Genomic DNA, 27,560 nt, shown 5'->3' with positions numbered 1-27,560 from the left:
AACGAACTTCCCACCCAGGTTGGCAGTTTTCGTCAGGTGGTATCCGATTTTAAGGACTTAGTTTAGTGTAATTATCAAGTTTTGATCACACTGCTTCTGTGTTTATGAAATCTGTTTGACCGGTAGCACCTGTTTATTCACCTGTTTATTATTTGTAGCCTCCTATAATGCTAGCGTGCACTGCTAACTGCCCTTCCTACCCCCACCGCTCAAGCGTGTGCAAACACATGCTCCCTTCGAGGCTGGCTACTGAGACTCTTTAAGAACCTTGTGTGACGTGTAGTGCTGGAAGACAAACCACCTGAGCTGAGAAGTACTGGGAATTTGTCATTTCCCTCCTGACAGGCAGAGCTCCAGCCTGTTTTGAAACTGCGCTCGCTAACTGTGGCCCTTTTTAGCACAGCTACACCTGGTGGAGAACTCTTTGGAGATCCCAGAAACCACTCAAGAGTACGAGGTGGACTTGTGCCATTTCTCCACGCTGGGCGGAGTGTACCACCTGGATACCCTAGAGCTGCCCCCCCAGTGCAAACCAGTGAAGGGCTGGATACTCGTAGAGGTAGGGAGATGCTTCGTTTCCCGTGATTTTGGTGTTTACTGTATGTTAATCCTAGTTTTTGGAGAAAGTCTTACCTGTTAACTTAATTGTAAACCTACAATACTAATGCCCCAAAGTGCTAGTTGATCCTTAATACTGCTAGTGTAACATCCCGGAGCTTGGCAAATGTTTTTTTCCCGTTAAATGGCCAGGTGGTAACCATTTTCACCTCGGTAGGTAGGCTGCCCTGACTCTGAGAACCCCACAGCCCTCCTCATCGGCACCAAGGCGGCTGTAGGAAAGGTTGGGCACACCTGTGTTCTAGTTCAGACGTGCTTAAGAGCAGCAGTGGTAGAGGATGTCCCAGAGGATGTCTAGGCAGCCTACGCTGCCCTAGCTTTACGCTTACAGAAGCTTCAGTGGCCTCTGTGACCACTGGAGAATGTTCTAGAAAGGCAAGTGCATAAGTCCCTTATGATACCCACTAAATCAGAAACTCCTAGGCCAGGGGCCCATCTCAGTGGAAGAGTATACTCCTGGCATGGATGGCACTTTGAGGCTGACCCTCAGAACCGATGAGAACCCAGCAGGAGGTTTTCACAGTGCACACCCTGACGGCCGGGCAGCACCCGTGTGACTGTGTAGAGAATGTCCATGAACGATTTTGTGGCGTAGCAGCCCCTGGGGTGTCTGCAAGTGTCATCGTGGTTGGTGGTCTCAGATTCACTGAGTCAGCATTCAGCAACACCCTCACTTTTGTATGAAACCCAGGACCCAGTGGCAGCTGGGTCTGCCAGCACCCGGGGACACTGGGTACACCACCGGGGCAGGGGTCTCCGCTGCCATGGAGTCACCCTGTGCTGGCTCTATCGGAGCTGCCCCATCTCGCACAGCCCCTCCTCGAAGGACCTGTGTTCCCCACGGAGAGCCTGGTGGCTTTGCTTTTGAGACGAGGTCTCACTATGACGCCCAGGCTGCCCTGTCCTATAGCCAGGGCTTTGTGGTGATCCCCCTGCCTCAGCCTCCCGAGTGCTGACTACAAGTGTGCATTGTTGTAATTTATTTATTGTGTGCACGTGCTAACTAACTCCGCCTATGGCCCCCTGAGCATAGATTGCCCTAAGCCGAGTAAATAGCTCCAAATAAAAAGTGTTTCTTATATCTAGGAAACAAAACTTAAACCAAAAATCGATACTGTTGTTTGTTTGCTTGCTTGCTTGTTTAATCCCACATTCCCATTGTCACTGGAGAAGGAAGACGCGTCCTTACACATGATTGGTCAGCTGATCACTTGTGCAGCCCTTCCCAGAACATTGCTTCAAAAAAATTATGCCAAAATCTCAATTCAAAGGCTTGGGTTTGAGCAAGATCCTGTATTAACTCCAGCCGCACAAAACAAGTCACCTTCCACTTGCCAGACAGAGAGAACTTCCAGGCCTGTACAGACACTTTTTTTTTTCTGCTCTCTCCCAGCAAGATTTTAACAGCACAGGTGTGCACGCACCCACCCGCTAAGGTGCTGGATGGACACGGGTTTTATCCGCAGGACTTTTTGCCCAGCTGATTTTAATCAGGCCTCTCCCATGCCCTCTTGTCCCATGAAACGAGAGCAGATCTAAGGGAGACAATGTGGCCTGCACATGCTTCAAAGAATCCAGACGGGAGCACACGAGAGAGGGCATTGCGGTGGCCGAAGAAGACATCGTCCCTTTGGGGCTGGTGATGTAGCTCGGTGGCAGAGTGCGCGCCTAGAAGAAGCCATCCCTCAATGAAGGCGTTAACTCTTTATCCACAGGAAGGCTCAGCCTGAGATGGGCTTTTCAAGAATTCACCCAAAACTCTGTTGTAGTTGAATTGTGTCCATGCCCTGCTGCACCTCTTGGTACCCAGTGTTGGGGTACACAGAGCTCTCCCGCCCACCTAGCTGTGGCTCCTGAGAGGACCGCGTGTGCTCACTTGACTGCCAGGTTCTTTTCATTTCTACCCATGCTGTGAGAGCATTCATCCCATGTTCTGACCCTTCCTCTTCCCCTGGCGCCCTCTGCCGCCTCCGGCCGCCCTTGATTCCAATGGCTCACAGCCCCTCCTTGCCTCAGGAATCTGCTGTCATTGGGAAGTCACCCAACGCTGCTCCGTGGTCACCCACACTTCGGTTCCGAGTGCTTGAGTGTTGGTATGAGCTTGTCTTCCACAGGTCTCCTGATTTCTCTTGTGCCTTGGTAATCGGTTCTATGGATGCGGGCTGGTCATGGGGCTTGAGGTGCTGATAGTGACAATACATCCTGGAGCCTGGCCTACAGGAAGCTCTGTGGTTATGGCTAAGTTTGGCAATGATTTCCCCTCAAACATTTACCTGAGCTTTGTCCCAATGTCTCCTACCCCTTCTGTAGATGCGCGTGACAGCGAGCTGAGCTGGTTAGTGCCTGGCTGTGGCCATCACCTTCTAATTTTCACTGTTCTGGTCACTTTCAAAAGATACGCCAAGAAGGATTACAGAGGTTTACATATCCTCCAGAAACCACAGAAGAACCTGATCCAGAAAATGCCTTTCCGCCCATAGAGGTCACCCTGGAGGTCAATGAGAACGTGATCTTCTTTGAGGACCCCAAGGTCATAAGGTGGGACGCTGAAGGTATGGCCATGCAGCAGGAAGGGCAATGCGCAGGTGGCGGTCACAGCAGGCGGCCCCTCCCCCTCCCCTCCCCCACCCCTTCCCTTCCCCTTCCCTCCCCCACCCCTTCCCTTCCCCTTCCCTTTTCCTCCCTCCCCTCCCCCACCTCTTCCCTTTCCCTTCCTCCCTCTCCCCTCCCCTCCCCTTTACCTTCCTCCTTCCCCTTCCTCCCTCCCTCTCTTTTTTCCTCCCTCCCCCTCCTCTCTCCCATGGTTTTGAGACAGGTCTAAAGCCTAACTGGTCTCCAACTCAAGGTATAGTCAAGGATGGCCCCAGACTTCTTACCTTCCTGCTTCTCCCCGCCAAGGACTGGGATGGAGCCCCTATCCCAAAGCTGGGAGGTGCCACGCCCTCTGAAATCCCAGCCCAGGACTTCTGCAGTTTGCACTAGTTACTGGCTTCTTGTGGTGGAGGGGGTGTTCATGCCACAACATTCATGGACATTACATCACAACTTAGAGGGTCAGTTCTCCCCTTCTGCTCCAGGGAGCCCAGAGATCCAAACTCACATTGCAAGGCTCCATCATGCCTGCCCAGGACAGTCCCTTTAGGAGTGACTAATTGTTTATGTCATCTAGGATTATCCACACCAGACTGGAGGGAAGGCTCAGTGGGCAATAGCATTGGCCACACTGGTGTGGGGACACGTGTCTGGGTCTCCAGAACCCGTGAAAGAGAGAGCCAGGCACTGTAGCAGGCTTCTCTAGCCCCTGGGCTGCTCCAGTGAGTTAGGAGAGATGAAGGCTCATCAGCCTGGCCTGCACAGCTGACACTGAGGGTCTCTGCCTCAAGTAAAGTGACAGCTGCAGCCAAGTGGCGAGTGACTATGGCCTCCAGAGGGCGTTACCTATTCCTCCACATGGCTGTGCTGTCTTCAAGTTCTGTTCCAGCCACACCCCCTTGCTGACACTTGTCACCTGTCTAGTGTGTGTGACGTGATCCTGAACAATGGCCAATTTATTAATGGCCAGTGCTGACCATCTTTTCACTGTTAGACTTGTGCCCACCCTGTTTGGTAAAATGTAAAATCATTTTTTCTATGTTTGTTGAGGCCCAGACTGGCCGAGCTAAGTGCATAGCCCAGGCTGAGGGCCAACTGAGCTGAGGGCCTCCCATCTCCACCTTCTAAGCGAGGGGGCGGTGGCGCTCCCGCCCGGTGCTAGCCCGTCTTCTAAGCTGGGTCTTCATTATTGACTTGTCAGAGCAAAGCATGCCACCTCCTGTGTGAGAGCATTTCTGTGGCATTCTTAGAGGCAAATCTGGAAGTGAGCATTAAAGGGGGTGCACATAAGGGGGTCTTGTTGGGAGGGCTTTAAAAACCTCATTGTACCAGGGACATGGCTGCACAGCTGCATAAGATTGTGCACAGCTGCATAAGATTGTGCGCTTACAAACAGGAGACTTTTACAGCTGCTTTAAAACAGAAGAGAAAGGGCTGGAGAGCTGGCTCAGTGGTTAAGAGCACTTGCTGCTCTGGCAGAGGACCTGGGTTCTGTTCTGAGCGCCTACGTGGCCACTCACAACCATCTGTAACTCCAGTTCCATGGGAGCTGGTGCCCTCTGCTGGCTTCTCTGGATATTGCATGGAGTTGGCACACACACACACACACACACACATAAATGAAGGCAAAATATATAAAAATGAATAACAAATTTGGAAATGACCCCTGAAAGTATAATCTTAAACAACAACAAAAACCTTAAAAATAAATATAAAACAGAGCCCAGTGGTCATAGCACGTGGCTTTAATTCTTGCACTTGGGAGGCAGAGGCAGGCCTGTCTCTATGCGTTCAGGACAGCCAGACATACACAGATAAACCCTGTCCCGAAAAACCAAATAAATAAATAAATGAGTAAAGAACCTCTGTATAGGACTAGGGAAGAAAGCAGGCATGCTCCTGGGCACAGGCAGGAGAAGGGACCCAAAAACAAGTGGGGGATATGGCAAGGGACAGAGACAGGGCAAGTACTGTCTCCACTTTGTCGTGCAGAATGTGCTGGGGTTTGGACTGCACCCTGGAGGCAGGGCTCTCCCAGCAGGGGGCGCTCTCCCTTGAGAGTCCTAACACAGAAGACAGCACACACTGCAAGCTTGTACTTAGATGTTTTTACTCATTTCTATAGGAGAGGCATGAAACTAACGTCAGCTTCTTCTGCCCTGAAGGTAAATTCTGGAAGACGGATGGCATCAGCAGCGTCTTTTACGATCGAGAAGACAGGCTCATAACCTTCAGTTTGGACACTTTGGGCCCTGTGACCCTGATTCAGGACGCCCATATCAACATGCCCTACCAGTCCTGGGAACTGCGGCCCCTCGATGTCAACAGGGCCATCCTGACTGTGACTACGCTGTTCACTGAGCTCCAGATACAAATCAGGGTAGGTGACTCCACAGCCGGCCTGTGGGTTGAGTAATGAGTCTGCCAGCAGTGAAGATCACGGAGTCAGAGAGCATCAGCGTGTAAGATGGAGGTCTCTGCTTGTCCCCCGGTGCTAGGGGTGGCCCAGCACCCAGCAGGCCATCTGGGTACGGCATCTTCATCCTTGTTTCTGGGGCTCCTCTGGGGCTTGTCTTGCTGAGTGAGACTGTTCCCCCTCAGGAAGTACACAGCCTCGGAAGCCCCAGAGGAGTGGATTCGTGCCGCAGGCTAAGGGCAGGGCAGAAGACCCACTGTACAGCAGCCTGAGGGACTTTCTTAGGTTGCATGGAGAAGTTTTAAAATACACATGGTGAGGGTATAACCCTCCAGTTTCTGAGAATCACTGGTGAGTCTGTGATACGCAAAATGGAGCTGTTTTAAGAAGAGCGGTAATCCGTCTGAATACAGCAGAGATACTAACGGGCCACCATATTTGAAGCCCCTGTGGGACAGGCATGGAGGTTACCCTAACCCTTTAATCCCAGTGCTTAGCACTCAGGTTCCAGCCAGAGAGAGTCACACTGTGAGCCTTGTCTCAAACAAGCCAGCAAACAAAACAAGTAAAGCCTCTGCGGGGTCATTGGTGACTTCTCGGGCCCTTAAAACACTGGCAGCCTGCCCTCAGTCTGTTAAAGTACACAAGGTATTGCTAGGCCAGCCTCTCTGCCCCACCCAGGCTCCCTGCCTGACTCCCAAGAATCCTGCCCCAGTGCAGGGAAGACACTGTACATGATTCTAGTCTGATGGGCAGAGTGTTGGTTTATGAACATGCGGGTCATAGATGAAGGGACTCTGGCCAGCTGGAGCTTGGCAGTGCTGAACACTGTGAGATAACAGTTCTAGCACTGCCCAGGTGCAGCTGTCCAAGTGCTGAAGTTCAGCACTCAAGAGCTTTTGCCTTGAGTCTCCTAATTAGCATCCTAGTGGAAAGGTTACCAGGGCATCCTAGCCCATCCTTAACAATTGCACCTGCAAGGTCAGAGTCAGAAAGCGGAGCCTTGAACTTGGATGGGGTTTGTGCCTAATCTGAGGTCTGGGAGGGAGCCACCCCCTCCCCCACTAGTGCGTGGAGTGTGTGTGAGTGGGGGGGGGCAGGGTCGTCTCTTTCAGTAGAGTGTAAGTCTTCAGGTCAAGGTTTCGGGTTCCCATCCCTGTGTCTTTACAATCAACTGACTTCACTTTTATATTGATAGACACTGAGATCTTTTAGATGAAGAATAAATACACAAACTCTGCGCCCTTCAAAACTGGATAGTTTACAGCATGTGAAATCTCACACGTGTTAAAAATTAAGAATAAGCCCTAACAACACAGTCGTGATTTTTAATGGCCACTTTAATTCAGAATGAGCATAGAGTGCTCTCACGTTTCCTAAACCTATCTGGGTCACCATTTCTAATCCCTCAAGTGCCCAGGGGGAGCCTAGGAAGTTAGTGACCTGAGACAAAGATGGGACCTTGAGGCGATGGAACCCCGTGGCCGAGCTTCAGGATCCCAGACCCAAGGCCCGCCAGCTGCATTGGGCAGCTGTAGAGAGCGTAGGGTTTCAGCACTAACACACACAGAGAAGGCTGGGCCGGGAAGACCACTGACTTGTCTTTCTCTTCCCGACACTTAGGAAAACCTCTGCATGTTAGCGTCAACCAAAGTGAGAGGCCAGGAGCACGTGTCTCACTTAGAGGGAAAATGGCTGACCCCCGTGCCCTTCATTCTGGCCTTGAAGGCGGCAGGGCTGAATATCTTCCCCGATGTATATTCCCACTTCTACGTGGTCATCAACAATAAGGCGCGTGTGTGAGTCTAATGCAGCGGGATGAAACTTGATGGGGCGGGGCCGGAAACCTAGAGTCCCCTCCCCCCGTTAATAATCTGAAGGCCTGAGGCGTGCTGGGGGTCCTGGGGCGGGGCCGGAAACCTCGAGTCCCCTCCCCCAGGTAATAATCTGAAGGCCTGAGGCGTGGTGGTCGCTTGTAGCCAAAGCAGCCCCAGCTACTGCTCATTCCGGTTTTTCTCCCCATCTCCACCAACCTGCAAGACATTTCCTTCCTAATGCCCAGCACAGTCCCGTGTCTGTGCTGGTCTGCCCTCCTCACAGGGGCTGCTGCTGCGAGAACAGGCCCTTATGCTGTTGTAGCAGCCAGCCCGGCCCCGGCTGCCAGTGATTGGTAACACCCTGTCATGAATGGAGCCGCGGGGGCTCTGAATCATGGGGTCCGTGTGTGTGCACCACATGTTCTGTAGTGGAGGACATGCCTGTGGCTTTCTGGTGTCTTCTCACCTGGCAATCGTGTACTGAAGGGTATGGACATAAATGCATAGGTAGGACAAGGTGGTTTTAGTGACTTAAGTGTCACAGCAGGTACTGCCCTGCTCCCGTCTGTAGAACAGTTCCTGCCCTTGTAGCCAAAAGTGCCATGGTCAAAGCAAAACAGGTGAAGAGGGAGGCGGTGTGGGGTCCTTGGCAGGCTGCTGAGGAGGGGCTGGGCTGCAGGGCAATCAAAGCTGGGGGCGTGCAGCCCCAGGGTGTCTGGGGGAGCTCTTTCTGGTAGAATCCCCCCCACACACACACTGCAGCCAGCCACGCCCTCCAGAGCAGCAGCCTGCCGTGTCTGCAGAACAGGAGGCCCGGGAGCCGGAACTCTCAGGAAGGGTGCAGTGATGGGGACAGCTCCCTGGGGCTTTGTGGCCACTGCTCACTTTAGGGAGTGTGGGAAATGGAAACCCTGACTTCAGATTGGGAGTGAGGATGCTCATGGGACACCCTCAGACTGACTGAACTTCGCCCTCTGCAGGTGCCCCTTCTGGAAGTGAAGGCCTACCGGCAAATGGCCCTGCTGAGCTCCGCTTTCGCCTTCGGCTGGAGCAAGTGGAACATGGTCTGCAATTCCACACGCGTTGTGTTCAGGGTACAGTATGCAAAACCCATAAGCTACCTGCCTTGTCCTCTAGAGAGGACACACTCCTGAAGAGGTGACAGGCATTCAGCATGTTGCTGGGAAACTGAGCTAGTTCTGGCTTCACCCGCTATGTACCATATGCTGTGACCTTATGTCTGTGTTGACCCCAGAACAGAGGTGGAAACCATGTTCATGGCCCTCTGTGGAGGTCAGGCCTGTATCGTAACTTCTGACACATGCTTGATGCATAGAAAAGACAGTTTGATGGACATTTTCTGTGAGGCAGGCTGAAAGCCAGAGCCTCAGACACACTGCGTGTATGCTCTGTCACGGACCTGTCATACATACATACATACTGTGCCTATGCTCCGTCACTGAGCTGCTACCCACCTGGACCCTCCCTCACCGCCACAAGGCTTGGCAATAGATGTCCGTACCAAGCAGCCACCATGTTCCTTTCTCCTCTGAGAGCCGGGTCTGGATGGTGCCCTCGGTCTCTGGGTGGGGCACCCCACTGTTCCCTCAGCTTCTAGAGCAGTTCGTGGGCAGCATCTGTCTCGTGGATACATGGCAGACGCTCCATAGATACCGAAGTGCATATAGCTTTGGATTTAAAACAGCTCGGCCATGGGGCGTGCAGTCAGGCATAGGCCTTTACTCTGGGACCAGGGAGGCCGAGCCAGCCTGGTCCAGCAGTGGCACCAAGCTGCCCCTTTTTCTGTGTGTTCTGGCATCTTTCCAGGTAAAGGAGGACCTGGAAGAGGGCGTGGAGAACCAGCCTTGGTCGCTCCTCATGTTCAGTGGGGACAGAGCACAGATGCTCAGGGTGTGGGAAGACAGTGACGTATTCTCTGAGGCCCTCAAGGAAGACACCGAGTTTCACACCACCTTGTACCACATGGTGAAGGACTTCGCCTCACCAGAGGCGATGGAGAGGGTGAGGCGTTCGGACTGCCAGTTCATCGACTCGGTGTGCCACATGCTGCTGTCCATCCGGGTCCTTAGCTACTCTTAGCCTTCACAGCCTGTGTGAGAGCTGGCGAGACCCTCAGGCCCTGCAGGAATCAGGTGCCCCTCCAGGTGACTGAAGTCAGTGACCTCAGAGCACTCTATTGTAGTCAAGCTGCATGGAGATTTGAACGGCTCTTTATTACGGTACATTTTAATAAAGTACTACGTCTCTCTCAGAAAGCTCATTAAAATACCCGAGGTAGGGTCCCTCCCTCCCTGTGCCATCGCTGGGGAAGTAAGGTATCCCAGCTGCTCTGAGAACCTGGTTTGCATTGTAATTACCAGAAAGTTACTACTGTAAGACTCTCAGAAGGAAATGTTCGGTCATGCTGGCGGGGGCCCGTTGTGTCTGAGTCTGGTAAGGGGCCATAAGATGTGTTCCAGAGACGCCCAGGAGGTCCCTTCCTGTGTGGGTGCAGCCTCCACCGCCATCTGGAAGAACTCGCCTGTCAGGAGACTCATCAGTGCTGCGAAGAGCAGGATGACCACAGAGAACCAGAGCACCCTGTTGGCCCTGCTGAAGGATGCCTGCAAGTGAGTGACCCAGGAAGCCACCGAGCTGCAGCTGTGGGGAGGGCACAAAGGGAAGGGCAGTGAGCGTGTGCAGCCCAGACACTCTCCTTCGCTGGTGGCACTGGTCACTGAGTACCCCACACACACACACACTGCCCTACCGCATGTTAGGATGGAGCCTTGGTTTAGGGTAACGTCTGCTCCCCACCATTAGTGGGAGAATGAGGGATAACCCTGCTGCCAAGCTGGGAACGTGACGTAGGCGCTAACTCTGAACACATTTATCTCAGCCCTCCAGTCACGTCCCATTAAACCCAGTGCCCTTCTTGCAGAGTCAAGTTCCTGCACGGTGGAAACCGGGCTTAGGGAGCTACCGTAGGGGACCATCCCCACCCACACCGCGTAGTCCTAACAGTGCGCGTGTGTGCGTGCCCTTCTATGCCCTCCCGCTCCAGTGAGTGAGCAGCCTACACCGCAGTGCGGTCCCAGGTGGACAGGCTGCTCCTCTTCTCAGAAACGCTGGCCTTCCTGGTCCTGTCCACCGCCTCTTCTCCCGCGGCTTCCGAGGCATCTCTGGTTCTGCAATTAAAGTTTTGAACATCACCGAGGTTTTACTACATAGTTCAACGTGGTCACAAATACCAAAGCCTAAGTGTTAGACCACCAAACTTAGAGGAGTTTTAAAAACTTCAGTGTAGTAGCTGGCCAGAAACATCCACAAGAGGGAATTCAAAATTACCAGCGAGTCTTAATGACGTCTATTCAATAGTGTGGATACATGTGCACACCTTTGCCCATACTTTAACGGCACGTAGATGACACGTTTCCTGAAACGGCCACTACGTGGTAGACAACGTTACTGTCTTACTTCCTACTTTTAGCATCTTCTGTGGCAGCGGATTGCATTTGTTCTCTGGTAACGCCTTCTTAGTTTTGAGATGGGGTCCACCCTGGCTGACCTCACCCTTGGAGTGATCCTGTCTCTGCCTCCTGAGAGCAGGGATCTCAGGCATGCTCTTCTGGCTTTTTCGGTAGTGTTCTGGATGTTTGGTATGAACTGTCATCCCTCTAAACATCTTAAACAAGCTAGTCCTCAGAGCCCGGGGAGGGGTCTAGACTGGGTGCTAATAACCTCAAGAGGGTGCACTCCACCTGAGCAAACGTACTTTCAAAGCTAATGGCTCCTGGCTGGATATGAATTTTAACTCGGGATGTTCAGCGAACTTCTTAATCTCTGTCTTCTGTTTACAAAGACCGAGTGAAGCCATAAGCAAACAGTCTTAGGAAGCACTTGGCATTTTCCCAGTAGCTGTCATCCATCCCCATAACTGCATCCTGTGGGAGCCCGGCCCACAGGATCCTGGGTTTGCTGGAGGAGCCCAGAGAGTGTGTTTAAATCACTTTAAATGAGAGGCCTGAGGGGGAGAGGCTTTAACGGGCGGGCGCCAAAACAGAGTAAGGGGGCGGGGCCGGGGGCGGGGGCGGCGCTGTGCCCCACCTTTTACCCCCGCTTCCACTGTGGAAGCTTACAGCAGACTTCAATTCATTAGGTTTGCTAAGCAGACTCAGGAGGCTAAGACGGGGGCTGCCGTGAGCTTGAGGCCAGCTAGGGAAACACAGCAGTCCCTGCTTGTCACAGACAAGCGCTGCCAAGCAGAGGATGGGATGGCTCTGCTTTGCATATGACGGAGGACTATGCCCGTCACCTCACAAAGGGCGTGTGTTATAGAAGCTAACATGTTCTGTATTCATGTCTGCGGTTAGTACTTTTGTGGCTCTGGCACTGGGCAGTCCTAGATCTGAGAAATTCCAGGGAGTTTTCTAACTTAAAACGTGGCCACACTATCCCCATATGACATTTACAAAGCGGTTCCCTTCAGGATGGCTTCCCAGTCTGCGGGCTGCAGCTCACAGCAGGTCAACAGGGGTGCACCTACTTGACAACACATTTCTCATCTTCCGCGTCTGCCCAGGAGTAGGTGCTGATGAACCGGTGCAGGGAGGGGCGGTGCTCACTCTGCTTTGTCCCCAGAATTCTCCTGCGCGAAGACGATGGCCATACTGTACATTAAACAGAGCTGTACCTGGCGTCGGTGTCCCCTTACTGCTTAAGTCAATGCAGGTAACACTCTCATTCCCCAATGCAACTGCCACGCCAGAGTGCCCGCTCCAGTGTCTGTGCAGCTCACACTCGGAACAAATCAAAGGTTATTATTCGTGTTCATGCGCTCGAGACCAACTCAAGCTTGCCGTCAGTTCCCAGAGTGTGGGCACAAGTCACACTCACCAGCTGCTCGACCGCCGGCTGAATCTGTCATCATCTTCTATCCCGTACACCTTTAATGATGAAATAGGAGTTCAGTGAGGGAATTACATTTCTGTCACTGAGACAGGTGACTTCACTTCTGAGGCAGGGACCTCCAAGTGCTCTTACCATCCCCATATTTCCAAGATTTCTGGGCAAAGAGGCAATCGTCACTCTTCGAAGAGACGAGGGCTACACAGGAGAGAGGGCACAATTGGAGAACCGTGGGATCGCATCCTTGCCATGGCCTGTGCTCAGCTGCCAGGTAGCTGCTGAGCATTCAAGGACCTTGCATGGAAAAATCAACTTTCGGAACTATCTACCAGTTTATATTCTGTCGCTCCCCTCCCCCCCCCCGACCTTGATTTTAGCTTTCACTAAGAACGTTTCTCATCTGGGTTTTCATTTACGTGGTCCCACTTATCCCGAACACCTTTGCTGTGGAATCGCAATTCATGTATTTGCGCTGAGAAACACGCTTATACTTATGTCCATCTCCCCCTATATTTTTCTAGAAGACGAACTGCATTAGAAAACCTGAGCTCAAGAGGAAGTCAAGATTCACCACACTTACAGCTTCTCTCGCAATTTTTCCAACAATACATTTAAAATCCATGGAACTTTTGCTAAATGCATTTTAACTAATACACAGAAAAAATTTACACACTAGTGGGGGATTAGTGGCTTCGTTACATACGTGTTCATGTGGTGTGATACCTACATCAGGTTAAACATCTCTCTCCTCATGTTGGGGTCAGTTTTTAAAAACTGGAACTCTTGAAGTGTTTCCCGAGCTGCTGTTGCTTCTAAGTCATCTACTAAGCAACAGGGCCAGGCTTGCCACTTACCCCAGACTCTGCCTCAGCTGGGGTAACTGCTATAATATCTATAAACTCACCACGCAGTGCACGCAGTTCCCAGGTCTCAGGCTCCGCATTGCTTGGCGAGACAAACTTTTTAGGCCCCATCATAAACGAGATGGTATATTTTTAACAAATAAATGGGTATATTGGCCTGAGATTTGCATGGGAGAGTATTATATAGTATTGTGCAGTGTAGATAAATGCCATTGAGAAGTTAAAAACTGTTTTAAATGCAGTAAATAAATTGTCACCTCAGCCGTATTAAATGAACTGGGGCATTAGTGAGGCACCTTCCTGTGTGTGTGTGTGTGTGTGTGTGTGTGTGCGTGTGCGTGTACAGGGCCCTCCCCTCACGGCCCCCTCCTGCTCTACCTTCAGCCTGCTTTGTTGCCCAGCAGATAGGCCTGGAGACACCCAGGAAAAAGGCTCTGTCCCCAAAGTGGGGGTGTGGGGTGTGGTGGAGACTTCCAGGGCCGCTCGCACAGGGCGGTGACGGGGCCCTCTGTCCCTCTCCCTCTCTGTGTGTGTGTGTGACTTGACTTTGCAGTAAGGATGCAGCCTGGCTCTGAAGCAGAGAGGGGTGGGGTGGGGTGGGGTGGGGTGGGGGGGCAGGGCGAATGTGTGTGGGGGGATCTTGAGAATCTAATCCATTGCTCTGCTCTTGTCTGCTTGCCTGGACCGGGCTTTCCTGGTGCTGCTGGGCCATTTTGTTTGACACACAAACACAACACGAGATAGAACGGTATGCCTCAAACAGATACATACATGTGTATATTCATGCATGAGAATTTAAATCAGTTCTGTGATTTTCAGTAAAACGCACGTACTTCAAATACTAGACATTTCATGAGCATTCTGTCAATGATGAAATCAGTAATTACCTTGGAGTTTAGAGAAGATGAACGTTTTTTAATCTGACAGTCATCTAAAAGGGAAACATTTTCACGTTAAAGTTTTCTGTGAATTCTTGTGTGTGTGTTGCATGTCTGTGCACCATGTGGGATCCCCTGGCACTGGCTTAGACAGTCGTGAGCCACTGTGTGGATGCCGAGACTCTGTAAGGGCAGCTTTAGACAGTCGTGAGCCACTGTGTGGGTGCCGAGACTCTGTAAGGACAGCTTTAGACAGTCGTGAGCCACTGTGTGGGTGCCGAGACCCTGTAAGGGCAGCTTTAGACAGTCGTGAGCCACTGTGTGGGTGCCGAGACTCTGTAAGGGCAGCTTTAGACAGTCGTGAGCCACTGTGTGGGTGCCGAGACCCTGTAAGGGCAGCTTAACCCCCGAGCCATCTCTCTGCCCCACATGGTTACATTTTAAAAACCACACGTGCATTTCTGTCAAGTGAAGGCCAAAAAGGTTTACTAAAGACTCTGCAGGAGACTAAGACAGGATTGCCGTGGGTTCAAGGCCAGCCTTGGCTACAGAGTGACACTGTCTCAAGAAACTAAAAACAAAAGACTCTAGGAACCACTGGGCAAGGTAAATGTTTATCCTACTTTTGTGGTGCTGAGGCTTGAGCGCAGGGCTTTCTACATGTTTGGAAAGCACCCCCCCACTGAGATACATCTCCAGCCCCAACAATCCCATATAAAGCACTAAGACCCAAGTCTTAAACCTTCTGCAGTTGTCCACGGTGCCTGTGAGCATGCAGAAGGACGTCAAATATTGCTGCTGCTCAAAAGAGGGAACACAGCTAAAGTAACCCTGTTCACAAAAACTCGTACTGTTTACTTGAAACCAGTGCGGGCTGGAGAGGCAGCTCAGTGGTTAGGCACAGCGGCTGCTCTTGCAAAGGATACCAGTGTAGGTCCCAACACGCACGTGACAGCTCACAGCCATCTAAGTCCAGATCAAGTATTCTCTCCTGGTCTCTGTGGGCACTGCATGCACATACATGCAAGCACCGATGCCCCACGAAACAAAAAGGAATAGGAACTAAGATTCTCTTGTCTGTTTTCAGCTCAGACAGCTGACTGTGCTAGGGTAAAGCCCTCCTTCCAGGATCCAAACTAAGGCTGGCTTGTGTCTCACACCATGGTGTGTGGAGGAAGAGCTCTAACACCCCGGCTAGACTAGCGTCTACTTAACATGTTCGACTAAGTTAGTGCCTTGTCTCTGTGATCTAAATTGACTTAATGAATTCTGAGAGCATTACCTAAGGGTTTGTCTGGGGGTCCCCCCCCCCCCCCGCCTATTTGTCTGGTTTTTCTCAATATTGTATATAAACCCCAAGAAAAAGATACTTTTCTAATATGACCTTAACATAAGGATCTTACTCCACAATGCAGTAAGGGACATGAAAGAGGACACTGTTAGGGAAGGAAGCATAACTATTATCTTTCCAAAAAAAAAAAAAAAAAAAAATCTATGTAAGCCAGGCACGGTGGTGCGCACCTTTAATCCCAGTACTTGAGAGACAGGGGCAGGTCTATCGCTAAGTTTGAGGCCGCCCGCATCCACATAGGGAATTCTAGGACAGCCAGAGTTACATAGAGAGATGCTATCTCAAAAACACAAAACAAAACTACACTGACGAAACTGAGCGTGTGACTTGCATGTGGGCGCAGGTGCCCATGGAGGCCACTAGAGGGCACCAGAGTTTCGGGCCTTTGTAAGCCCAGGGCCGCGGCTGTTCCCGTCAGTGTCATTACCTTGGCCTTCCAGGGGGCTGAAGGACCTCTCATTGTGCAGCAGAGCCTGCTTCAGCTCCTCCAGCTCGGCGTGCTCCTTGGCGTACATCCTCTTGAGGTTCTCCACGTGCTGAGTCATCAGCTCCACGGCTTTGCTTACCCGGCTCTCCTGTAAGAGCCGACTTCCGTCACTCCACCCTCAGCGCTCAATCAGAACGCACTCTTGGGAGTGGCAGGGCGCCTGACGCCCCCCCCCATCCCTACGACCCCCACACCGCTACCTGATTTGCCCTTACCTGCCCTTACCTGATTGATGGCCCCCAGCATCTCTGCCCTGCTGGCCACACGTGCAGTGCACTGGCTGAGAAACGATATACTCTTCTCCAGCTTCTTAATGATCTCCTGAGCCTGGTTGTCATCTTCACACAGAGGTGCTAATGACTGCATGGAAAGTGAAGCGTTAAAACGCCCAACAGTGTTCTCCACACCGGCTAAACCTTGCCTATCTAAGCATCCCGAGGGAGGGCGAAATGCGTCACCAAAACCCGGCACTGGGCATAAAAACCTTGTCGGTGACAGGGACACAATGCCCAGTCTCTCCCTTCCTGTTATGTCCCCACATGCACACTCACAGCTTTACCCCATGGTTCACAAGGCAGGATGCAGATAGACAGACAATGCCCGTAAGTGGGATGTGTCACACCAGGACAAATTGGCGTTTTGAGAGGGGTTTTGAGAACTATGTGGGAAGGGTTGAGAGGCATGGCCTTGCTGGAGGAGGTGTGTCACTGGGGGAGAGCCTTGAGGTATCAAAAGCCCACGCATTCCCAGGGAGCTCTGTCTTGTCCTTGAGGATGAGATGTGAGCCCTCAGCCACCGGGCCAGCACCCTGCCTGCCTCCTGCCTGCCTGATGCCATGATCGTCAGGGACTCACCCTCTGAAACAGTAAGCCACAATAACTCTTTCTATAAATTACCTCGGTCGGGGTGTCTTAGCACAGCAATGAAACAGTAACCAAGACACCAGCTGAGCAGAGGTATTCATCTTTGTCTACTTAACCGGATCCCACGTGACCAGCTGCCTCATGCACCTGACGTCATGGCTTGGGCTGTTCTCGTTAGAATGCCTCTGGCCATGATGAACTATGAACTTAAACTCTGAGCCCTAATAAATTATTTCTTCCCTAAATTGCTTTTGCCAGGTACTTTGTCACAATAACTGATGGATATCCAGTATCCTCTCGTGGCTAGGTGTGGCCGGGCTGGCTGGGTGCATGTGCTACTGTTCCTTACCCAAACTCACGCCCTCTACCTCCACAATATCTTTCAAAGCCACCCTTCCCAGCAGGAATGAAGAACAGACTTGAGAGCAAACAAGTGACTGTCTGTGTGACTGAGCCCATGTCTAAGGCTGTCCAAATCTAAAGTGCCATGAACTCTGCGGGAGGCACTATCACGTCTATTGTTCAGACGGCTATTGTTCAGAAGAAGTTCTGCCAGTCACACCACCAGGCACCAGGTAGACTGCTTAATAACCCTGAGAATGCAAAGCTTTGGCCTTTCCAGTTTGCTGTTAGGTACTTTAAAATAATACTACAACACGACAGGTAGCAGCAGCCTCCGGCCCTTGTTATCACGCAGGCACAGTAAATGGCAGCCAACAGAAATGGCCTTGTCAGATGCACAGTTTCCTACAGCGGATGCAATAACCAGTCGAGAAGGGACGAACAGATGTGAGTAGAAAGCAAAGCAGAATGTTCCTGACTACAGAAGAAGCATGAAGAGGTAACTTGTCAAAGGCCTGGGACAAATGACTTCCCTAAGGAATTCTACTGAACACTAAAGAAAAACTCACACAAACACTTTTAAAACCCTTCCCAAATGAAGCACGATTATTTGCAAGGTCATTCTATGAGAACTCATTACCTTGATATTAAGGTGGAACAGATGTTGCACGAACAGTTAACAAATAACCCTGAGGAATTCTAATGCTAACTCTTCAGGGAAATACTGAATTTAGTACATCATGGCCAGATGGAATTTATTGCTAGGATACAAGGTTAATTCAACACGTGAGACTCGTTTGAGATAATATACCACACTGGTAGAAAACAAAACCACACAATTATAGCTAGCAAGAAAGGAGCATAATGAGATTAGGCTGAGCATCCACAGCTAATACTACGCCCCCATGTCATGATCTGGGAGCTGGTTGGTGGCCCAGGAGAAAAAGCCTGGTACACAAACACACAACACAGCTGGCGAAGTGAGTTAGAGCACATGTGTCATGGCATGCTCCCCCCCACCCCCCCACCCCCGCAATAAACAAGTATAATTGTCCTCTTCCTTCATGTGTGCCCAGTGACATGTGCCCCCCCATACACACAAAATAAGGAAGCAGAGTAAAGTAATTTTTAAAGAGCATACTGCACACTCTCAGACTTACAGAACGCAACAGAAGGCTAAGAAAACAGCTCTTACGCCTATGATCAAATGATCTTTGAGAAGGAAACTCCCTTTAAGAAGGGATGTGTCTTCCAGAAATAGCATTTAGAAAAGTGCATATATACCACGTGCAAAAAAAAAAAAAAAAAAAAAAAAAGTTAACTAATGGCTGATGATGTGACTCGCAACTGTGGTCCTAGCACGTGAGAGGCGGAGGCAGGAGAATACCTATGAGTTCAAGCCAACCTGGTACAGATACTGAGTGGCAGTCCAGCCAGGACTATATAACTACAGCCAGAGTCTATCAAAAGCAAAGAACGGGAAGGAACAGGGCGGGGGAGGGGGAGACGGAGGGGTAAGCATGTGACTACCAGCACAGGCTCACCTCTAAAAGCTTTAAACAGTTGGTGATTTCTTTCTTCAAGTTCTCCTCTGCCAGGTCCCGCGACCTCTCTTCAAGCCTTACTCTCTTCTCCAGAGTAAACCAGTCACACTTCAGACCCAAAGATAACCTGAGAAATTCTGCCTGTGGCCACAACAGTGTGGCCACAAGGAGAGAAGTTAGAGGAGGTCCTGGGCACAGGAGAGGGGGCTGGGGAAGAGAGGCGGGAGGGGAGGGGAGGGTGGGAGAGGGTAGAAAGGCGGACATTTGCTTTCACTAACCTCCACCTCCTTCTCGCTAGCCCAAGTGCTGCAGAGGAGACAAAGAGCTTACTCAAAGATGACCCAAGAGAAAGACAGACTCCAAACAAAGTCCCTGGGAAGGGCACTCACTTCTCACTCTGCTGAAAGTTAACTGACTTCACGGGCGCTTTGGGAGGTTCTGAAACCTCGGATTCTGTGGAAAGACGGTTAAAGACATCAGGTTAAAGACAGTTAACGCCGCCCCAAAGCCTATTTCCATCGAGTGCTGCTACATCCTACCTTCGCTTTAAAAGCAAGACCTGTGTTTCATGTCAATGTCCTAATGGACAGGCAGCTAAGGCTCCTGCTTACACAGTAAGAGAATCCACACTGTTCCTCTGTGTGCCAATTGTGCATGGGAACCAAAGATGACCCAGAGTCAGAGGACCCTGCTGTGTTCGATCTCCTGGGATTTGAGTGAGCCCCCGCTGTCCTGGCTCAGCCTTGCATCAAGACTGTGAAAGCGGCAGAACTCCAGGCACGTCTGTGAGGGGACTCCTAGACTAGGTCAGATGATGTACCGTGCCACCACCTCTAAATGTGGGTGGCAGTGTCCTTGTCCCAGACAAGATGGACAGACAGTGGGCGGAGGACCAGCACAGCCTCTCTGACACTCCTGGCTGTGGATACAGGGTACCAGCTGCCTCTCGCTGCTATCTCCGTGACTTCTGCATCACGATGGACAGTGTCCGTCAAGTAACAACCTTCCGTCCTGTGGCTGGCTTTGTCAGGTATTTCTCTACAGCCCCAAGAAAAGCAACTGACTCAGGGAGTGTTGGTAGGCATGGCAACGGCCTTGCGGCTCCAGGACAGTTTCTCTATCACAACAGTTTTCTCTGTGGCAGCTTTGCAACATGAGCAACATCGGCTTTAAATTTGACAACACTTGGCTTAAAGCTCTGACTCTCAGACATGCGATGTGACCAAGTCAGGACCTTGTCAAGCCACCTACGTGATAGGATATGACTTTATCTAAGTATCGAGTCCCATGAGGGTATCACAGCAAACCCTTGGTGGTGAATGGTTGCACTATTTTTCTGAGGCTGTAGAACCACTGTTTACCTGCTGTGCCTTGCATTTGAGGGGCTGAAAATATACAGATAACATAGCATAATGCTCTAATTATGATTATGGTATGATTTCAATAAGATTTGGTTGGTTGGCTGGTTTGTTTTTGGGGGCTTGGTTTTTTTTTTGTTAGGGGGGAGTTGAAGACAGGGTTGCATGCAGCCCAGGTTGACTGTGAGCACACTTATACCTAAGACTGATCCTGAGTTTCTGGCCTTCCTACCATTAGAGGTGTTGCCATTAGAGGTGTGGGCCACCGGCAATCAGACGCAATGCCTCACGCATGCTAAGCAAGTACCCTATCAACTGAGCCACGTCCCCAGCCTGAGATAGTTATTTTTCCAGTCAACGTTCCCATTTTTCAAAAGAGAAAATGGAAGGTTAAGTACCTCACTGAGATCACAGAACCAGAGACAGACTCAGCCTGGACCGCCTGTGAGGAGGAGGCAGGTTACCCTGTTTTGTGAATCGTAGCAAATTTACTTTCATGTATGGTACTGAAACCTCAAAGTAGTCAACAGACTAGCTCGTCACACTGGCTTACTTTTGGCTACTCTTGGCACCAGCCAGGCAATGCAATGGCACCATGGCGTTTTGGAAATGAGACACAAGACTTGGTCCTCTTGGCTGACCCTATCCCAGGATTCGGAATGTGTTGTGGGTGGCAGACACAGCTTTACCTACAAAGCATCAAGGGTAACTAAGAGTCCTCTCTCTCTCTCTCTCTCTCTCTCTCTCTCTCTCTCTCTCTCTCTGGGGTTGCTTGAGCACGTCTTACCCCTTGCGATGTGGTCCTTCCCTCCATCTTCTACAGTTTTGAGTCCCTCTCCTGCTTCCTGAAATTGGAAGAACATTTTATTGTCATGTGTTGAACGGAAATCCTTCAGAAGCAACCCTCCATGCTTCCTGTCTTCCCCTGGCCCAGGTCTATCAAAGTCACCCTGCAGAACCCCCGTGGACTGGAATAGAGGTCAGCGCAGACAGGGCCAGCTCCGAGGACCTAGTTGAGGTCAAAGTGACATAAACGTAAGGAGCTGTGAAAGGGACAAAAGTTGTCACAAAGGACACTAAAGTGATGTGCATGAGGAGGAGAGAGCCACCAGGGGCTCCGGCGCAGGAGGGTCCCTCAGCCAAGGAGACACAGGGCCCTCTCAGGCCAGAGCAGGAGGTGCCCTGCATGGGGTTATGGGAACGTACCTGCTAAGATAGGTTCTGTTAGACTTCCATTCCACGTGAACACACACACATACACACTCACCCTACACACTACACACACACCTCATACACACACACACACAACACATACATACCATACACAACACACACACACAACACATACATACTACACACAACACATACATACCACACACAACACACACACACACACCCATACCCCAGACACATACCCCCCATACATACACACATACATACACACCCTACACACCACACACACCTCATACACACACACACACAACACATATATGCCATACACAACACACACACACAACACATACATACCACACACAACACACACACACCCATACCCCAGACACATACCCCCCCATACATACACACACCCTACACACACACACCCTACACACCACACACACACCTCATACACACACACCCTACACACCACACACACAAACACACACACAACACATACATACCACACACAACACACCCATACCCCAGACACAAACCCCCCATACACACACATACACACACACACACACACACACTCAGAATTGTTTAGTTGTTTTGCTGTTGAGACAAGATCTCAACATATAGAGCATAAGCCCATGCTAGATTGAAACGTGTGACCCTCCTGCCTCAGGCAGCCAAGTGCTAGGATTATTTGAAAAAAGCCTGTGCACGCAGATGAGCACCGGAGAAGCCAGGAAAGCTGAACACAGCTACCTCTTCAACGGAACGAGGTGCTCTTCCAGGAATGCCAGGAATGGCATTGTTTGCTGTCTGATGAGACAGGCTCTGCCTTATCTCTCAGAATTTATGTTTTTACTTACCCAAGACCTTCTCCCCTAAATCTTGAGCACTGCTTTTAGACCATAAAGCCATTCCTTTTTTCTTTTCTTTTCTTTTTTTTTTTTAGATTTATTTATTTATTTTCTGTATATGAGAGCTCTGTCTGCATGCCCACCTTTAACAGAAGAGGCTAAGAGACAGTGCTCTTAACCACGGAGCCATCCCTCCAGCGCCCACAAGTGACAAGTGACTTCTATACTACCTTAGGGCCAGGCCATTCCCGACACCTGCAGACATTATGTTTATCTCCAACTCCCTAGACCCTAAATCTTGGGCACTGTCTCTGAGTCAACAGTACCTATTCTTGTAAAAAGAAGCCCGATGTTCTTTGTAAGGCAACTCAGTGTAAACACGTGGTAAGCTGCTGTGCACCTGGGGCTGAATTAATTGTTCTCTGGATAGCTCTTTGAAAATTGTGCCGAGCTTAAATATGATCTGGGCTAGGCTCTAGAAGGACAGCACCGGTTACAACAAAATCTGGCTGATCTGTCTCTTCAGGGATCTGTTTTCTTTACCGCCTGCTGTGAACCCTGCAGGGGACCGACCCCCACCGCACAGTGTGACTGGGGACTGAGTAGGAGATGGCAGACACACAGTCATTTTCACGACGCTGCTGGACGCAATCAGGTGCGTGGGGACACTCAGAGAACCAAAGTCTCCATTAGACAGTAAGCTTGACGCACTCCCATTCCCAGGGGACTGTGCAGAACCCAGTGATACAACTTTCTTTCCTCCATCACATTGATCCCCCGCTTCCCCGACTTCCAGCTCAGCCCTATTCTTAAGTGTCAGCTCCCAAAACCTAGACACACATTCTACCTGGAACTCCCAGTGGCCACACCCAGCAGGGTCTCAAAAGCATTCCCTACCAGGCCACCACCAACAGCTACCACACCCTCCTGAGAACCAGAGAGGGCAAGAGAAATCAAACAACAGGACACCCACCCAACAAAAACAAGACCAACACCCAAAATTACAGTCATCTTAGACCCAGATTTCTAGATGCCAGCATTAAAAATGCAATTAATAACAGCCAGAACAATGTCTCCACTAGAGCCCAGACATCCTACCACAGTAGGCCCTGAGAAATGCATCATAGCTGAAGAGCAAGACAAGGACTTCAAACAGCTTTGTGAATACGCTAGCGGTCCTTATAGAGGACATGAATAAATCCATCAATGGCGTCTATGAAAACAGACAGTACAATGAAATGAAGAAAACATTCAAGACATAAAAGGGGGAAACAGAGTCAATAGAGAAAACCCAAACCGAGGGAAGGAAGGCTGGAAATGAAACACTTAGGGACTTGAACAAGAACCCCAGAGGCAAGTCTCGCCAACAGAATACAGGAGATGGAAGGGAGAATCTCAAACATGGAAAACAAGCTAGAAGAAATGGATATCTCAGCCAAAGAAGATGTCAAATCTAAAACGAAAACAAAAAAACAAAACAAAACAAAAACTCAAGGCACAAAACATCCAGGAAATTTTGGATACTCTGAAAAGACTAACTAGGAATAGAGGAAGGAGAAAAAATCAGATCAAAGGCACAAAATACTTTCAACACAATCACAGAAGACACCATCATCCAGACAAAGCGGCAGCCCACAGAATGGGAAAAGATTTTTAGCAACTCCACATCTGATAGAGGGCTGATTTATAACATATATAAAGAACTCAAAAAAACTAGACATAAGAAAACAAATAACCCACTTTAAAATGGGGTACAGGTCTTAACAGAGAATTCTCAAATAAAGAAACTCAAATGGCTGAGAAACAATGAAATATTCAACATCCTTAGCCATCAGGGAAATGCAAATCAGAACTACTTAGGGATTCCATCTTACCTGTCAGAATGGTCTAGATCAATAAAACAAAGGACAGCTCATGCTGGGGAGGGTATGAGTAACACTCATCCATTGCTGGAAAGACTGAAAACTTGTACGGCCATTATGAAGACCAGTGTGGCAGTTCCTCTGGAAGCTGGGAATTGATCTACCTCAAGAGTCCGCTCTACCCCTCTGGAACATACACCCAAAGGATGCCTAGTTATACCACAGAGACACTTTCCCAGCCATGTTCACTGCAGCTCTATTCACAGTAGCCAGAAATTGGAAGTAGCCCTATATGTTCTTCAACAGAAAAATCCACAAAGAAAATTTATATAACAGAATATTACTCATGTTAAAAAATGAAATTTGCAGATAAATGGAGAAAGCTAGAAAAAAAAAATCATCCTGAGTGAGGTAACCCAATCCAGAAAGACAAGTATGATATGATTCACTTAAATGTGGATATTAGCTGTTAAGTCATTGATAAGCAAGCTATAATCTATATAACCACAGAGGTTAGGTATATAGTAAAGGACTAGAGGTAAGGCATGGATCTCTGTTTAGATAAAGTTGGGGACTGGAATGGAAGGATCAAATGGGAAGAGAGAGGGAACATGAAGAGGGAAGTTAAAGCCAAGGGCCATTTGAGGGTGTCATAGAATCTTCCAAAAATACAGACATGTATGAAAGCAACCTAATGGGAGAGACAGAGCCCCAGCTGGACATCTCATTAACAAATGAAGCTTCCAGTACTGGGAATAGGTTAGAGCTAATTGAGTTGTTGGCCAGATGGGCCCATGGGAACCACCAAGCTATTATTACCAAAGCTACAAACTGATGGTGAGGCCTTATGGCTGAAGACAATACCTGCACAACTCATTGACCATGGAGAAGCTGAGCGGGTGCCTACCTAGATCCTTCACTCCTACAGACTAGTAATCACTGAACCGTAAGGCATTCCTCATACTGCCAAAGGAGGAAGGCAAACCCCAAACCCAGCTACAAAACTTTCAACCTACAATGGCGGCCTGCCCACAGCATGCACTGATACAACAGTCGCACACAAGTCTGTGGAAATAACCAACCAAGATCTGATTAGAGTTAAAGCCCTGTTGGCCAATAGGAAAACAAGATGGGTGGGGTTAGGAGACAAGGAGGATTCTGGGAGATGTAGGAGACAAGGAGGATTCTGGGAGATGTAGTAGAGGAGATTCAAGATGTAGAGGCTTGAAAGAAGAGGTCCCGACCCTCTCTCCAGGAAGATATGACTATGTGGAAACACTTAGATTAATAGAAACGAGTTAGTATTTAAGACAGAGCTAGCCAATAAGAAACACTAGTAACAGGCCAACAGCTTTATATCTAATACAGCATCTCTGTGTGTTATTTGGGGCTGATGTCACTCTGGGACCAGGCTGGTGGGAAACAGCTCATAACACCAGCCAATGAGATGGAATCCATTCTGACATCGCTTTGGTGGCCAAGAACCTGAGGTTAGGTAGGCGGCCAGGCACCTAGAGGAAAACCAAATGCTACTGTTCCGCTAAAATGACTCCTAATGACATTCTGCTGTACTTCCAGACCAGTGCCTTGCTCAGCCATTGTCAGAGAAGCTTCTTCCTGCAGCAGATGAGGTCAGAGACCCACAGACCCAATGCGGATAGAGTGAGAGAGAGAGCTTGGAGTACTCAACCTTAAAAGGGATGTCTCCATCGAATCCATCCCCTCAGGGTCAGGAAACCCTGCAGTAGAGGAGGCGGAAGAGTGTTAAGAGCCAGAGGAATGGAGGACACCAGGAAACAAGGCCTTCTAGATACTACGGGACTGACATCCATAAACATTCAGGATGCAGCAGCATGTACAGGACCTACAGGGGTCTGCACCAGATGAAGTCCCAGAGCTGAGTAGAAGTGGACCCACACACTCCGAAGCTATCTTCAGCTGACGTCACTTGCTAATGAAAATTTGCTTTTCTCTGACGTAGTCTTACTGGGGAAACTAACCGCTCTCAAGGGCGGGCCCCGGGCACAGCAGAGGATGGCCATCATGAAGTGGACTCAAGGGCACCTCTGAAGGTTCTTTGTTTCATAATCTTGCGTCAGAACTTTTATGTTTATATATTACAGCTTCCTTTTTGTGCTTTTGGGTGGTTCCTGTGTGTGTGTGAATGTGTATATCTATGCATCTTGTGCTTGGGAGGGGGGCTTTTTCTTGTGTTTATTTTGTCCTATTCTGACTTGTTTTTGTTTCATCTTATTTTGTTATTATTTATAACAAGAGACAGAAAGGATGGGTGGGGAGGAGCTGGGAGGAGTTGAGAAGGGGAACCTGTGATCAGAATATATTTCATGAAAAAAAAATCTAATTTCAATAAAAGAAAAAGAAAATAAGCCTAAAAGGACTAGTGTTTTCCACAAAAAAATGTCACCGACGCAGCAACACAGGCAAGCACCCGCTCATGCTCAGAATGGGTAAATAGTCCCCAGTTTTTCCATCCCTCCTCCTGCCTGCCTTAGCCACGGCATGCGGAAATGCGACGGGCATTTCCAATTCTTCATCTCACCTGTGACTAGGACTTCCCTCGGACCAGAGAGGCCTTCTCCCATCTGTACCAAAATGATGTACAAATCCCTGGAGATGGGTGCTGCCCTGGCTTCCCTCTTACAACAGTCTCTCCCACTGCTGGGTGACGATGGCCCTTCTCAGCTCTCCCGACACAGTCTTCCCTACGCAGAACCCCGTACTGCTCATCGAGGTCCTATTCTCCTTGAGTATGGCAGTGTATGTTCACCTGGAATCCCAGCACTCGGGAGGCTGGGACAGACCTCACAAGCTCTAGGCTAGCCTGGGCTACATAATGAGCTCTTACCGGAAAAATGGAAACAGCGATCATAGGTGGTAACGATACATCCCAGACCCCAGTACTTTCAGCCGCCTGCCAGTCCTCGAGAAACTCACGCACACTCGCTGTTCTCTCTCTGACGACACAATGCGTGCCTCCTTCTTGGGTGGGTTTATCAAGCTGTGAGATCTTATAGACTAACCTGAAGCTTAACAGTGCCGTACTGATTTTATTTTGTCTCCAGTTCGCCCCTCTCCCTCCCTCCCTTCCTCCTCTCGTCATTTACAGGCTAAACTCTGAACCTGGGCCTGCCTTTGTCTGCGTCCTTCCACGGCTTGTAGTAATTTACCTTTTAAATCCCATGCTTGTCACCTCCTCCCCACCCTGTACCATGACAACAGTATCGGAACGTGTCCTATTCCCTCCATCGCTTCTATAATCCATCATTCTTAAGGCATCTCCAGGACTACCTTGCTTTGAGATGAAAAGAATCTCTGTGCACACCGAGCAGAGTCTCCCACGACAACGAAAGGTCCTGGATTTATTTTCCTCTGCCCTTTTTAATAAGGGGAAGCAGAAGCATCTATAGAAGCCAACATTGCATTCAAGTTATAGTCCAATGACATCCCCATCGGTCATTAGACTTTGGCATTGTTATCTACCTCACGGCCCCCAAATCCTCATGCCATGGCTCTCCTGAGTCACCTGCACTGATCTTCGGTTCTTGATACTACATTGAGGTGGCTACAACAATGCCCACATATCCAGTAAGCACCCTCCCGGCCCCACATAAAC

At 49.8% G+C, this 27,560-nt stretch overlaps 2 protein-coding genes across 4 annotated transcripts in view; one reads left to right on the top strand and one right to left on the bottom strand.

The window, feature by feature from the left end:
* The window catches only part of Dnai7 (dynein axonemal intermediate chain 7), a 35,628-nt gene extending 25,909 nt beyond the window's left edge, over positions 1–9,719 (top strand). Inside the window, exons 9-14 of the mRNA XM_051173339.1 lie at positions 399–559; positions 3,014–3,170; positions 5,376–5,590; positions 7,250–7,417; positions 8,424–8,537; positions 9,271–9,719. Of these exons, the coding sequence (XP_051029296.1) occupies positions 399–559; positions 3,014–3,170; positions 5,376–5,590; positions 7,250–7,417; positions 8,424–8,537; positions 9,271–9,543 (1,088 nt within the window). The 3' untranslated portion in view covers positions 9,544–9,719. The remainder of the gene's footprint in view (positions 1–398; positions 560–3,013; positions 3,171–5,375; positions 5,591–7,249; positions 7,418–8,423; positions 8,538–9,270) is intronic.
* Positions 9,659–27,560, bottom strand: part of Irag2 (inositol 1,4,5-triphosphate receptor associated 2) — a 43,201-nt gene continuing 25,299 nt past the window's right edge. For all 3 annotated transcript variants that reach the window (XM_051173336.1, XM_051173338.1, XM_051173337.1), the window contains exons 11-22: positions 20,825–20,882; positions 19,069–19,132; positions 18,958–18,985; positions 18,680–18,820; positions 16,156–16,290; positions 15,871–16,018; positions 14,102–14,145; positions 12,487–12,549; positions 12,340–12,389; positions 11,990–12,091; positions 10,524–10,631; positions 9,659–10,104 (exon numbers count right to left, since the gene is read on the bottom strand). In XM_051173336.1, coding sequence (XP_051029293.1) covers positions 9,864–10,104; positions 10,524–10,631; positions 11,990–12,091; positions 12,340–12,389; positions 12,487–12,549; positions 14,102–14,145; positions 15,871–16,018; positions 16,156–16,290; positions 18,680–18,820; positions 18,958–18,985; positions 19,069–19,132; positions 20,825–20,882 — 1,182 coding nt within the window. In that variant the 3' untranslated portion in view covers positions 9,659–9,863. The remainder of the gene's footprint in view (positions 10,105–10,523; positions 10,632–11,989; positions 12,092–12,339; positions 12,390–12,486; positions 12,550–14,101; positions 14,146–15,870; positions 16,019–16,155; positions 16,291–18,679; positions 18,821–18,957; positions 18,986–19,068; positions 19,133–20,824; positions 20,883–27,560) is intronic.

This window comes from Phodopus roborovskii, unplaced genomic scaffold (assembly GCF_943737965.1).
Source record: "Phodopus roborovskii unplaced genomic scaffold, PHOROB, whole genome shotgun sequence".
Classification (NCBI taxonomy): Eukaryota; Metazoa; Chordata; class Mammalia; order Rodentia; family Cricetidae; genus Phodopus; species Phodopus roborovskii.
The sequence above is the reverse complement of the archived record's forward strand: the minus strand, read 5'-3'. Positions and strand labels throughout refer to the sequence as shown.